This window comes from Oncorhynchus tshawytscha, linkage group LG05, assembly GCF_018296145.1.
Source record: "Oncorhynchus tshawytscha isolate Ot180627B linkage group LG05, Otsh_v2.0, whole genome shotgun sequence".
NCBI lineage: Eukaryota > Metazoa > Chordata > Actinopteri > Salmoniformes > Salmonidae > Oncorhynchus > Oncorhynchus tshawytscha.
In genome coordinates this window covers 46,608,412-46,622,883 of record NC_056433.1, presented here as the reverse complement: position 1 = coordinate 46,622,883, position 14,472 = coordinate 46,608,412, and the positions used below count along the sequence as shown (strand labels likewise).

At 42.4% G+C, this 14,472-nt stretch overlaps 2 protein-coding genes across 12 annotated transcripts in view; one reads left to right on the top strand and one right to left on the bottom strand.

Annotated features, from left to right (window-relative positions):
* Positions 1-1,138: 1,138 nt before the first annotated feature.
* Positions 1,139-11,332, bottom strand: tm2d1 (TM2 domain containing 1). Of its 3 annotated transcripts, XM_024421013.2 has the most exons (7): positions 11,133-11,332; positions 9,363-9,436; positions 7,326-7,434; positions 6,849-6,940; positions 5,246-5,319; positions 2,687-2,799; positions 1,139-1,780 (listed from the first exon to the last, which is right to left on the bottom strand). In XM_024421013.2, exons 1-6 carry the CDS (start codon positions 11,330-11,332, stop codon positions 2,689-2,691), a joined length of 660 nt encoding a protein of 219 aa, XP_024276781.2. In that variant the 3' UTR covers positions 1,139-1,780; positions 2,687-2,688. The 3 variants fall into 3 exon arrangements, with proteins under 3 accessions (XP_024276781.2, XP_024276782.2, XP_024276783.1); XM_024421014.2 differs by lacking the exon at positions 2,687-2,799; XM_024421015.2 differs by lacking the exon at positions 1,139-1,780 and having other exon boundaries at positions 2,340-2,799; positions 9,363-9,435; positions 10,535-11,266.
* patj (PATJ crumbs cell polarity complex component) overlaps positions 11,274-14,472 on the top strand; it is a 220,670-nt gene continuing 217,471 nt past the window's right edge. For 7 of the 9 annotated variants that reach the window (XM_042321981.1, XM_042321982.1, XM_042321983.1 and 4 more), the window contains exons 1-3: positions 11,274-11,378; positions 12,594-12,652; positions 12,795-12,973. In XM_042321981.1, the coding sequence (XP_042177915.1) occupies positions 12,631-12,652; positions 12,795-12,973 (201 nt within the window). In that variant the 5' untranslated portion in view covers positions 11,274-11,378; positions 12,594-12,630. The other 2 variants (XM_042321978.1, XM_042321977.1) reach the window with 2 other exon arrangements.

The following is a 14,472-nucleotide window of genomic DNA, read 5'->3' as shown; positions in this document are numbered from 1 at the left end:
ATGTTGTCGGTATGCTTCTGGGACTAACTCGTAAGCCCGAAGGAGAGCAGCATTAACAGTGTCATAATCTGAACCCTGGTCAAGAGATGAAGCGGCATACGCTTTCTGAGCCTTTCCCACAAGAACACTTTTGGAGGAGCAGTGATCAAATATCTCGCGGCCATTTTAGGAATGTGGCAATCCGCTCAAACAGAGTAAAATATACATCCACCTCATTTTCATTGAAAGGCGGTACAAGCTGGCTGTTCCCACCAAAATCAAACTATTGAGGGTACAGGATGGCCTGACTGGATTCGAGTGTTTCCAGATCTATCGCTCTCTTATCCCTCTCCGTCTTCTTTGCCTCTCATCTTTAGTCCACAGAAGTGAAAAAGATGTTTGGCCTTCTTTATGATTTACATAAAGGGGATATTTTGTCTAACTCGAAAACCAGTTATGTTGAAACTTGCCGTTCAATCCGACACGGAGTACCCTATCAGCAGTTCAATGGCCAACGTGAGCCCATTGGAGGAACTGTGTGTGACCATCCCTGCAGGATGATTGGCAGTGACCAATCATCCTGCAGGGATTTCAGAGGTCAGGGAAATGACACGCTAGGTCTCAGCATCCATCTTGCAGATGAAGACAGATCTTCTCCCCCCTGAAGTATCCCTACTGTCATCTGTATTACAAAGGCTGCAGCAGGGGTGCTTGGGAAAAGTCACAAGGCAGAGCCATCTCAGCTTTCTGCTGAGGTCTGGGGTGTGCTGCCCTGCTGTGCGTCTGCGCGATGGGGGACCCGGGTGTACTCTCACTGGCCCGATAGATGAGCTACATGAGCCTGAAAGCCATCTTTAAAACATATGGGTGTGACACTCCTAATCTACACAGTGCAACAGAAAGTGATGGGGAGAATGTGTTGTACAGTAGGTGGGCGAGCTGGATATTCTAGATGTGGTATCAGTATGGATATCCGACACCACTACGGTGAATACAGCGGTTCATCGATTTGTTATAGCCAGAGTTGTGTTGCAGCGGGAGGTTGCTTGCTGTGGAGGGGGTTCGTTGTGAGGACTGTTGAGGGCATAGGAGCGGAGTGTGTTCCTTTACGGAAGTCATTTTAATGGCGGGATAACGTCATTTACAATAGGCGGCCATGTTCATTAAATGATCACTTTATTTTCAAAAATCTCAAATGACAAAATGAAAGCAAAAAGACAGTCATACAGGACAATTAGTTCCCTTGCTGCCAGACATACTCAAAAACCACAGATGACATTATGTTGACAGTACACCGTTCTCAGTGTAGATTCTAGATTCTCATAGAGGTATAACAACGATGACTTGAAGCGCTATGGTGGTGGTCATCAACCCACTGGTACTGGAGAGCTACACGGTGTGGCTAATGTTGTGTTGGAACAAAAGCCTGTACCGTAACCCTCCGGGAAATGAGCTCGTGGCCACGGGTGAATCTCAAGTCTTTCCTTGTATCCTCATCTCCTCAGATTTGATGTTCAAATGCATTTTTTTATTTACATTTTTTATTTTACCCCTTTTTCGTGGTATCCAATTGTTCAAATGCATTTTGAGGAGAAGACAAGGAATGAAGGACAAAGAAGCAAGGAGAGACTAAGTCTCGCTTCACAGGCTCTACTCCTGACATTGGGGGTACATGCAGACAGGAGAAGTGGACTCGGAATAGTTCGTATGTGCTGGTCGGGTGAAAAATAGGATGCCAAAAGAGGGGCATAATTTAAAACGACAGCATTCAGACAGCATGTTGTTGTTTTTCACTTTCGCCCTGAAACGACAGAAAAGAGGTTGCATGCAGTATTTTGTTGTTGAACTTATATATTTGATAGAGTCAGTGTCAAATTCACATGTGATGCCTAGCAGACTACAGTGTGGGCTCATGTACATATCATTTTGAATGTCATACAGCTGTAATAAGAATGTCATGCAGATGTAATAAGTGGACATTCACAATGACAATATATACAAAATTATGTGGACATCCCTTCAAATTAGTGGAATCGGCTATTTCAGCCACACCATGTTGCTGACAGGTGTATCAAATTGAACACACAGCCATGAAATCTCGCCCTTTCCTGTTTCAGCAGGACAATGCCTCCGTGCAAAAAGCAAGGTCCATACAGAAATGGTTTGTCACGATCGGTGTGGAAGATCTTGACTGGCCTGCACAAAACCCTGACCCCATCAAACACCTTTGGGATGAATTGGAATGCCGACTGCGAGCCAGGCCTAATCGCCCCAACATCAGTGCCCGACCTCACTAATGCTCGTGGCTGAATGGAAGCAAGTCCCCGCAGCAATGTTCCAACATCTAGTGAAAAGCCTTCCCAGGAGAGTGAGGCCTGCTCTTGCTGCAAAAGGGGGACCAACTCATGATTTTAGAATGAGATGTTCGACGAACAAGTGCCCAAATACTTTTGGTCATGTCGTGTATGTACACCGTTAGGTGAAAAGACGTGCAAACTGGTATAAAGTGGCTCATCTCTCGTGGACAGACTTCATAACATGTAAATGGTAGCGGATGCAGTTACATGACATGTTTGTTCTGGGTTTCCACAATTACACAGCGAATGACTCGCCGAAGCCTGTTGTCTCTAACTAACATGCTATAGACTTAAGATTCACCCGTGTACCCCGGTGCGGCATGTCTAACATGCTATACTCGTGTACCCACCCTCAGGGTGAGATCTGAGTTCTTCTATAGGTGTCGTTGGTGATGGAGAGGCGTGTGAGTCTGGCACCGTAGTAGTCCACTATGTAGTCAGACTTATCCGATGGACCCACTATCTAAAAGGAAGGAACAGAGGAAAGACACCAGGTTACACACGGTGAAAACCTGGGTCCAGCAGATAATACACTTCTGATTTGGTACTCAGCAATCGCAGCGGAGTGGGACTAGTGAACTTACACACACCTGAGTGTGTAAAGGGAGCAGAAGCTGAGTCCAGCTACAGCTGGGCTACTGGTTAACCCTCTGATAATTTGTTTGTGACAAGAGTGTGTTGTATCCAAGTAGATCAACATTGGCGAGGCATTCCAGCCTTTTAAGGGACTTTGGCCAGATAGAGGCTTTCTGAAGTGTTAAATCAGACTGCCAGATTTAGAAATGGACTGACAATTTCCATGTCAAGTGTCAACTCCCTCAATCCAAGACTCTCTGATGTACAAACCAAACACACCCCAGAAGGCTCTACATGGAAATCCAAGACCTTCACTTGCTTGAATCCCTGTCTAATACCCATTTAAAAAACACACTGCTCCAGCAATCCACGTCCCATCTATTTATCACCTGTGTCCATCTCTGCTCTACCTAGTTTGCAAATTGGAAAGTTATCAGACATAATTCATCTGGCGTGGACCTCTGTCTTTCGAGAGAGAGAGAGGTCCCAAACCAACCACGTGCAGCTTCCTCCTCTCCCCCAGTCCCACCCAGACATAATCAATGAATATAAATTATCACATGTCCCAGGTGTTTACTCATTAGTTCTCAAAGATGCATTTGCCTGCTCCGACGTTGCTTTTAGTCGAGGTAGTTAGCCGTTAAAATATGGGGCTTTAGCGTGACGTCTAAATGGGCTCTCCGGGGACATGGAACTCTTTATCAAAATTGTCACTCTTTAAAAAGGTGGAGAACGAGAGAACCTGGCCGCAGCCTATACAGCTAATTGAGAATGTAAGTGTTTTGCTGTGCGAGACAGCCGAAGCCGCTTAAAAGCATTGCTCTCTTAGGGCCTTCAATAAGAAATTAGGAGAACAATAAACAGTGCACCCGTCGCCTCGCTTAATCAAAGTGGCCGAACGCACGCCAACGCCCCTTTCTAAGGAAATAGCGACTTCATAAAGGCCTGCATCCACAGTAGGATGTGGAGGAGAACTGGGGAGGACGAGAAAAAGAGGTAACTAGAGAGAGAAAAGGTATACTGTTTCTCTATCAAAGTTTGTGTTTTTGTCTCAGATGTGATACAGGGAACTGTTTTGGTAAAATTCTGGAAAAATCGCATTCATGATGCACAGTTCTAAACTGACACACCACTACTATTCTATACGGTAAAAAAACTATTTTTAAGGATAATGACACAGGTTTCATTCAACACGGGAAACTAATGAACAAACCAAACAAATAAGTGTGCTTTTCGTCCTATAAAATCTGGCCATGTTGACAACCAGTTAAAGCTAAAGGCTTGCTCTGTCCACGTGGCCTTATTCACAACTCTAAGTGTATACCGTAGCAAAGGTTTGCAACAGAAAGCGGAAAAAATTCAAGTAGTCCCTCCCCGTTTTGGCCGACTTGCTTCCATTTGGTTCCTAGTGAACACGAACCATGTATGGCATCCTGTAAACACTGGTTCCTTAATGGAGATGGCGAAGGTAAAGAGGGGTGAGCTGAGGCCCTAACAGGATGACAAATGGACGGGCCTCTCTTTGTCAGGCTTGGGGGCCATAAATGGGGGGTTAGGGGGGGTCCTGGGGGACGGGGCTAGAGAAGCGCCTTTGCGAAAACACATCACAGTCTCATTAACCCCCATTCATAGAGAGGTTAGTGCTGAGCAGAGGGCCACGCAGACACAGGTGCTCTTCTGAATACAAACAGACACACACACACAGCATCTTCCTGACTGGCTTGGCTATGCTTCTGTTCAGTGTTACGTGGCCTGCTCTTATTAGTGTGTGTGTGTGTGTTTTGCTTGACCATTTCATCAAAGCCCAGGCTGTTCTGTAAAGACCAACTTTGCTCCACTCGTTTGATTACCATCACTGTTAGGGTTCAGACACACCAGCGCGCTGAACTATCGGCAGACAAACGCTACATCCCACATTCGGTGCGATGTGTGCGAGCCTTTCGTGGAAGAGAGCGATTGTTTATTCATGGGGGTGTGCTCAAATTGAGAAACGTCTTTTGAAATCGTAGAAATAGCTTTGTAAAACATACAATTATCATACTGATAACATCACAGTGGTTTCCTAACTTCTGTTTGCAGTGTGACCCAACGAGCCTTTTAATGTTTCTTGTGACCAACCAATGTAGTCATCTGCTGTGACCCAAAAGGAACCAGCTTCTACCCACAATTAGGGATCACTGACCTAACACACCCTTGTCATCACCACATTGGATGCATAAACATTTACTTTCAATGTCACTGTGAGAAGACCATGGATTTTCACACACATAACCAAAAGATAGAGGGATTACTTAGCAGCTGTGTTCCACAGCTGTTCCCTGAATGCCACTTACCTGCATTGAGATCAACATGAAATCCACCAAGCTCCCAATCCCACAGAAGCCCACAGTGCAGAACTTGAGCAGCCCTAGAGAGAGAGAAAGAGAGAAGCAGAGAGAGACAGAGAATGAAAGGGGGAGACATGGTCAATGTGGGATGAAGCTTAAAGGGGCACACCATGTCTCTTTAAAGTAGGCATAAATAAAATCCTGCCTGGCCCCTAATCATAATTTGCTACCTATTGTGTGAGCAACGCTTCGTTGTTTATATGAAAACTCTCCCACCCAGGCGACTGGGCAATGTTTCAGTTTATCCCCCGTGTTCCGTTCCAACTTTGCTCGTGTGACGCAGAATGGGAAATTAACTTGCGAGGCGAAGGTGAACGATTTGGAACACTTTCAGTGCTGGGTGAATATGTGTCTGAGTGGAGAGGGTGTATGTGTGCACGTGTGTTTTTTTGCTGCCTGCTTTGCTTTTAGAGAGAAATGGTACTAAGTCAACTTTGTTTCCAAAACAACGGAGGATTGGGAACAACAGGTCTTTATCGGTGAGAGGGCAGTGAAGTGGAGTATGAATGTGTGCAGCCGCAGGTCGTGCTTTAACTGTGCACTGAGAGTGTGAATTGGATGCATGAAAACCCAGAGCAAGGGCAGTCATTCAACTAGACACATTCTCCTTTCAACATTCAAATGTCACTAGCCTACAACATAGTCAAATCACTACACTACCCATATCTTAGGGTGGGTGACATCACTGGGCAAAGGCTACTGGTGCTCGCTAGCCCCACATCTTCCACACGCACGCACACAGCTAAACGATGAGAATCTTAAATTGCAGGCAAATTCTGGAAACGGCAACTCTTGTGATTAAAACACAATTACTCCAAATCATTATTAACAACAATGTACATTTCTCTATTGGGGGGGTTACGTAGGTAGCTTTGTTGATTTTTAAAACAATGGCCATCAGGTGTCTGCTCTACAAAACTACTGCCCATCTTGCCAGCTTAATACGCCACTGTTCCATGGCGATGCCCACGCCAACCATGCCAAACCACGCGCTGCTAAGTGCAGCCTCTAAAGCTTGCTCATGCCTGTCCACAGGAAAAACAAAAAAGCCCCTGAAATGTGAAGAATCTTGGATGGATTTTTAAAGCAAATAAGCCTTGCAAATACTTGAATAGAATATATAATAGATACATAGCACACCATTACTCATCCTGAACTTTACAGCAGGGCTCTCCAACCCTGTTCCTGGAGAGCTACCGTCCTGTAGGTTATCAACCACTCCTGATTCTAGTAATTACCTGGTTGATAAGCTGAACCGGGTTAGTTACAACTGGGGTTGGAGTGTAAACCTACAGGAGGGTATCTCTCCAGGAACAGGTTTGGAGAACTCTGCTTTACAGCAATGATAAGTCAAAGGTCATACTGTAAACCAGGGTTATTCAAATCTTACCCTACGAGGTCCGGAGCTTGCTGTTTTCTGTTCTGATATTGAATTGCACCCACCTGATGTCCCAGGTCTAAATCAGTCCCTGATTAAAGGGGAACAATGGAAAAACGCAGTGGAACTGGCTTCGAGGTTCAGAGTTGAGTTATAGGACTATAGGCCTACCTAAAGCTGGGTATCCCAGGTAGAAGCGATCAGCACCTAACCACCCCAGGAAGAGGGACAAGGCCACTGCTATTTTGTAGGAGTAACCGCTCCTGCAAAGAAATCCCATTTTAGTTTGAAGCAGTTCACTAATGCTTTACATGTGTAGACATTACATATGATGGGGTATTATTTAGGCTAATCAATATCAATTAAAAAAATACTTTCAGGGTCATATTCAATAGGCATGAAACGGGAAGGTACTATCTGGTGTGTATTCACTTGGAACAAAATGAAAGCAAACAAAACGGGGAGGGACCTACCTGACTTTTCCCAATATACATGTTTTGGTACGGTGTGCACTAATGAATACACCTGAACATGTCCAATAAGAAATGTTTGTTTCGATTTTCCATTGCAAAACGTTTTGCTATGTTGTGCCCTTATAAGTATTCAACATTTCCACAGTGCCGAATGTCTGGTAATACAGATACATACACATTCCTGCAGGGGATGCTCTGGTTGAAGCCCACTTCCTCTCCGCTGAACCGAAACTCTGTCCCGTTGGACAAGCGGCAGCTGACATTCGGAGCAGGTAGGCATTCCACTAAAAAAAACAGATAGGCCAGGCTAAATCAACACAAAAAAACACGTATGCACACAGGACAAACGTGTCGATTGATTGTGAGTTTGGGTACTTACACAGACACAGATTCAGAGCTGTCATATATTATATAGATTTTATATACAGTGTTTTTGGAAAATATTCAGACCCCTTGCCTTTTTCCACATTTTGTAACGTTACAGCCTTATTCTAAAATGTATTGAATTGTTTTTTTTTCTCTCAATCTACACACAATAACCCAAAGTGATGAAACAAAAACGGGTTGAGACATTTTTGCTGATTTATATATATTTTTTAAAAAACATCACATTTACATAAGTATTCAGACCCTTTATTCAGTACCTTGTTGAAGCACCTTTGGCAGCGATTACAGCCTTGAGTCTTCTTGGGTATTACGCTATGCTTGGCACACCAGTATTTTGGGAGTTTCTCCCATTCTTATCTGCAGGTCCTCTCAAGCTTTGTCAGGTTGGATGGAGGAGCATCACTGCAGCTATTTTCAGGTCTCTCCAGAGATGTTCGATCGGGTTCAAGTCCGGGCTTTGGCTGGGCCACTCAAGGACATTCAGAGACTTGTCCCGAAGCCACTCCTGCGTTGTCATGGCTGTATGCTTAGGGTCGTTGTCCTGTTTGAAGGTGAAACTTCACCCCAGACTGAGGTCCTGAGTGCTTTGAAGCAGGTTTTCATCAAGGATCTCTCTGTACTTTGCTCGGTTCATCTTTCCCTTAATCCTGACTAGTCTCTCAGTCCTTGCCACTGAAAAACATCCCCACAGCATGATGCTGCCACCATGCTTCACCGTAGGGATGGTGCCAGGTTTCCTCCAGCTGTGACACTTGGCATTCAGGCCAAAGAGTTCAATCTTGGTTTCATCAGACCAGAGAATCTTGTTTCCCATGGTCTGAGAGTCCTTTAGGTGCCTTTTGGCAAACTCCAAGCGGGCTGTCATGTGCCTTTTTTACTGAGGAGTGGCTTCCGTCTGGCCACTCTACCATTAAGGCCTGATTGGTGGAGTGCTGCAGAGTTGGTTGTCCTTCTGGAAGGCTCTCCCATCTCCACAGAGGAACTCTGGAGCTCTATCAGAGTGACCATCGGGTTCTTGGTCACCTCCCTGACCAGTTTGGTCCCCCGATTTCTCAGTTTGGCCAAGCGGCCAGCTCTAGGAAGAGTCTTGGTGGTTCCAACCTTCTTCCATTTAAGAATGATGGCGGGCACTGTGTTCTTGGGGACCTTCAATGCTGCAGAAATGTTTTGGTGCCCTTCCCCAGATCTGTACCTCGACACAATCCTGTCTTGGAGCTCTACGGACAATTCCTTCGACCTCATGGCTTAGTTTTTGCTCTGACATGCACTGTCACCTGTGCCTTTCCAAATCATGTCCAATCAATTAAATTTACCACAGGTGGACTCCAATCAAGTTGTAGATACATCTCAAGGATGATCAATGCAAACAGGATGCACCTGAGCTCAATTTCGAGTCTCATAGCCAATGGTTCGAATAGTTGTGAAAATAAGGTATTTCTGTTTGTATGTTTTTAATTTTTAAATTTTTTAATTAGCAATAATTATTTAAAAAACTGTATCCACTTTGTCATTATGGGGTACTGTGTGTAGATTGAGGGGAAAATGAATTTAAGCAATTTTAGAATGAGGCTGTAACGTAACAAAATGTGGAAAAAGTCAATGGGTCTGAATACTTTCCCGAATGCACTGTATAGCCTATGTATTTCAGTATGCATTTTGAAAATGAAGGACATATTCAAATTGATGTGTCCTAATCAGCAACCATAACAATTCAGTTTTAAAAACAATATTTAAACTGACTTTTTTCAGGAGGACCTTGGGTCACCCAAAGACAATTCATGTTACCCACAAAATACCACATACATTGAAATGCATAACCACTCACCCCAAGCTATCATGTCCTTGCAGTTCGCAGGTTCTTGAGTGGCATCATCTATCCGTGGTTCTTTGCAAAGATACTTGAACAGCATTAAGGCAATGACCAAATATGAACGATCACTCACAGCATATTAAATAATACAACATATCAAACAAGTTGTGCTTGTGTCGTGATGTTGATATGCTGCACCCATTCAGTCAGTCATTATCATCAGCGTTCTGAGGAACACTACATTACACAACAATAATGTATAGAGGTAACTAGTTATCTAGCTAGCTTTTAGACCAAGATGTACTCTTAAGGAGCCTACTGTTACTCCTTAAGGTCCAAGGACCATATGTTATTTTCAGAGAGATTGGCCCTGGCAGCCAAAACAGCCCAATACTCCATCTAAATGTGAATCGATTCTCATTTGCGATATGGTTCTAGAAACATAAAGCACTTTACTTTCATATCACATTAAAATAAATCAACAAATGCAAAATGTACACTGTTTTAACCGGCTTAATCACAGTTGCAGCCAACAGTATTTTGAGTGAAAACACATTTCTGGCAGCCTTCTTCCGTTACACACTAGATCATTGCTGCGGGATGTAGATAAACTGAAATAATTTAGCCAAATGAGGCTAAAAAAATAAATAAAGTCCACTAAATATTACTCATGTCTATACAGACATAAATAAAATATTTCAAAATAGGCTACCACACTAAAGAGCTTAATGTATCTACAGATATCAATAGCACCTTAAAAACTAGCTATGGATTAAGTTTTATCACAAGCACTCAAAGTCAGGAAGGCTGTAATTTGGGCAGTGTACTTACAAACTGGTGTAAACCTTCACACGTTTTGAACAGGCTATATTTCAGAAATTACCAAGAGAGACTCTTGTCTACCATACCCAACAAATGACAGCAATAGGCTAATGCTATTTATTTTACAAAAGCCTACTTATAGGCCTATCTTAAACAAAATACAGAGCACACAATTAAAGACTGATCAAACTTAATTTAGCCAACGAAAATGTCTCAACAGAATAAAACAAAACACGTTTTATATATTTAAAGAACTGGTTTAGATGAGTAAATAGGCCTACATTAATAACAATGACATGCAATAACAACAATGATAAAACAAATGATTATGAACAAATGAATAAAGTTCCAAAATTGTATCCTACCTGAATAGCAAGTTACACAGTAGCCTGCATTTGGCAATTTGTGTGGTATAAAAAAAATACAAAATTCTGCTCGTCTTCTATCACGTAAATGACATAAAAACACATTTCATGCATGTCTATGTAATGCCAATGTTTTTCCAGACCGTGCAAAAAAAAAAAATTGAAATACTAAAAACGTGTCTGCTCAACTGTATGCCACTACGCAAATGTGATTATAGATGCATGCAAATCTTTATTACAGAGGGGATATTTTCTCTCGCTGGAACGTGGAGATATGGCCTTGTGGGAACAGAACAGTACACTAACCCTGTTAAAAATGTGTATCAATTTAATCTATTTTATTTTTCCCTGGTATTAAAGATACGCGCATGCTTCCAAAACCTTACCGCAAGCGATGCACGTTAATGTTCAGATCCGAGACAGTTTCACAATTTGATTAGTTAGCTACATTGTTTCCCAAAAGTACACACTTCGCAGGCTTGTGTTGCTAGCTAGCATGTTACCAGATAGAGCTAGACAGGTAACGTTAGCTAGCGAACTGGAATCAAAACCCTGTCATTGTCGTGATTTGCTAAAACAAAAATTGTAAAAAAGATATTGTCCCAAGCGTAGACTTTTACAGCTATCGACATCATTTCCGAGAACACTGTGAAAATGGCAATACGTGCAGTCAAAGAAGATGCTCAACGATAGAGTCCGTAAACAGAACAGCCAACTACCGTGAGACGCCATGTTGAACGTTGTCAACACGCCCACACTCCCGTCACGTGACATCAAAAGGTTTTTAAAGCGACACATCCGACGACTGTGTTGTTCAAGATCCAACTCGTGTGATTTCGTACCGGTAAGACTTGGTTTCGTCTTTAAAAGTAGTTGAACTGATAACTTTGAACTTAAGCGACAAGAGAGTCTTACTATTCAAGTGATAAACTCGTTTAGTCTTGTAATAAGCAAAAAACAACAACATGCTAATGCTATGCTAGCCAATAAGTTTATGTACCGCAACAGCTTACGTTATTAACAAACTAACAACAAGATAGCACAGTATGGTACTACTGACAGTAGCTAGCTGACTCACTGACGTTGGCTAGCTATCTAACGTTAGCTGAATATTTCGAGAATCTCTGGTAGTATTTATCGTTACAAGTTGTTTTATTGGGTTATATTATCACCCGACAAAGGCAAAGCTGTGTTTTAAGAACCGTGCTAGTTAACCGTACTTACTCAAACAAACGTTTTTTTTTTAACTTCATGCTTTGGATTAGTTATTCAACTAACGCTACAGCTACGCAAGACCAATGGAAACATGATGATTCTGTGCACCTGTTGTATGTAAAGCAAAACAGGCGTTACAGCTAACGCTGCGTCTCTAAAGTTATTAGGCCTTCACAGTATAATGTTAAACCGTTCTGATTTTGTGGATCTGTTTTGCCAGTAGTGTTATTTATTTATCTTTCGCTCGACTTTGCTGCTCAGCTTATTAAAAAAAAAAAAATACTTCCTGCTTCAGGTAAGGTGCGGATTCGGTGATAAACTTCCGCTGTACAGGTAGGGTGCGAAAGAAAATATATCGCTGTTACAAGATAATTTTAAGCTTATGTTGCTTCATCGTCTTTTGGTTTTAAGCTAATATAATAGCCTAACTTTCTCGAGGTTTGTTAACATAATATATTGCCACACAAGCTAGCCTGTGTCTTTCGAAACTTGTTCACTGGCAATGTAAATAACCTATGTTATTGCGTTGCTAACAGAAGGACGATTGTGTATTTGACAAAGGTACAGTGACCCACTTTTAGTTGCCACCAAGCTAGTTTGAATTGAACATAGAAGACTTCCAATACTTTAGTATTGTGTACAAGACGTGTTGTTTAGGCCTAGACTATTTGATCGACCGAGCTCAAAATCAGTTCCACTTACTAGTGCCCCTACTACATAATCAGTTGTATTGTTGTTGATGGGCCTTTTATTTTATATATTGTCTACTGCATAAAGGTGATTAATTGTTGTTCTATGTTGTGTGTTTCATGTTTGCACCTCTCCTCCACTTAATTCCTTACAGGTTGAGTCACAAAATATATCCAGACTGAGGGAGGACAATGTATGAAAATGTCCCAACAGGTACATTTATCTGCTCTCACTATTGAACTGTTTAATGAACAGTGTGGGATATAAATGTGCAAAAACGATGCTTTTCACAATTATCAAAAATGTGTATGTGTGTGTACATGCACGTTTCCATGGGCCTGTGTGTGTGCCTCAGTCTCCACAGTGGAGCGCCAGCAGGTGCTGCAGGCCTTGGAGCGGCTCCAGGCTAAGATGGCCCAGAGGGAGGAGTGGACACACAGTGAGAGGCTGGGGGTGCTGAGGGACGCCCTACAGAGCCCACTGCTAGGACACATCCTCACGCTGCAGCACTCCATCAAACAACTCAAAGACCAGGTAATAATCAGAGAATGACGTGCTAACTGTCTTTGAGGACCCATGCATTCGGAATGGAGCATAATGGTGATGGAGTGAGTTATGGACATTTTAATTTGTTATATGGCCCATTTATGATTAAGGCTTTGTCGGATTACTTGAGTTTGTAAACCTATCCCAAGTTTATATATCCCAAGAGAAATTTGATTTTGAATACCTTGTAACATTTTCTTTTTTGTATAAAAATGTTGAAACCCCTCAATATCAGTGTTTGTTCAGTCTACAGAACACAGCATTCTGAACCTTTTTCTTCAGCTGAAAAGGAGGTGTCAAAAAAAGCAGCCTGGCACTTTCATTCATTTGTATTCTGATCACGTTTTTATTAGTGTAAAAAAAACAACTCCTTACTAACAATAAACAATCCACATGCCAAATTAAGATAATGGCAATAACCAATGCCTGCCTTCATATTCTAAGTGCTGCGAAGGTCAGCCGAGTGTCTATGAATGCGTCAGGTGAAAACCTATAGCGGGATAGAGAGGCGGAGGTGGTGGCACTGGTGGGTCGGCTCTTTTGTGGATCTATCAAGCTTTAATATCTACTGTCTGGGTTTGAGTAACTGCCTTGTCGGAGATGTATTGATGAATTGGCGGGGAAAAGCTGCTCCGTCAGCCTGGGCTAAATAAACAGGAGACTGATAACTTTCCACAATGTGAGTCTAAAGGTCATTAATACATTACCTGTTTGGGACCGGCCAGAGCTGCTACTGCTGCAGAGGAATCTATTGATTTTGTTACCCCCCTTTTCTCCCCCTTTATTTTTCTTCTTTTAGTTTGCAGACATTGTCTCCATATGTAAAGGCACCATTGTTTCTCTTGCACTTGTATCTACCGCAACGCAATCTGTGGCCGTATTTCCTATCGTGGGAAAATTGGATGTGAAAGAATGCAGCTTACGTTTGGATTTTGGTTGAAGAAAGCAGCCTAGAATGGCAGCCTTTCCTTTTTTTTGTGTGGCTTTACCCAATTAGATATCTCAACTTGTATCTTTAGTCACATAATCACATTAACCCACTAGAGTCGATTGACTCACCTGTACGTCAGTCTAAGTAACATTATATATAAAAATAAAAAAAATCCCTATCAAAATCCACCAGTTTAAGAATGAGATGTTTTTTTTGCATTGCCTGTCTCAATCCACCGCATCTGCCGATGTAGCGCTCCAACATCTGCTGTGAAAGGTGGCAGAGCTAGAGCGGTGTTTATCAGACTGTGAGGCATCCCGAGAATCGGTCTTCTCACAAAACGTCAGTAGCGTCCAAACAGTTTAGCCCACTTTGGGAAGGGGTGACTCCCACCCCAAACATATTTGGCTGTCCTTTTTTGCCAATTATGAATGTGTTATTCAATGCCTTTCTATGGGCTATAGTAGTAAAGGCCAAAATCAATATTTTATCAATACATGTTTTTATATATACCTAAAGGGGTTCTAAAATTCAAAATCAAATAGTTAATTGATCC

Coding starts and splice junctions, on each gene's coding strand:
- tm2d1 (XM_024421013.2), bottom strand. CDS start 11,332: ATGTGTCGCTTTAAAAACCTTTTGATGTCACGTGACGGGAGTGTGGGC. Junction 9,437..11,132: donor AAAAGTCTACGCTTGGGACA/ATATCTTTTTTA, acceptor AATGCTGTTCAA/GTATCTTTGCAAAGAACCAC. Junction 7,435..9,362: donor CAAGGACATGATAGCTTGGG/GTGAGTGGTTAT, acceptor TGTTTTTTTTAG/TGGAATGCCTACCTGCTCCG.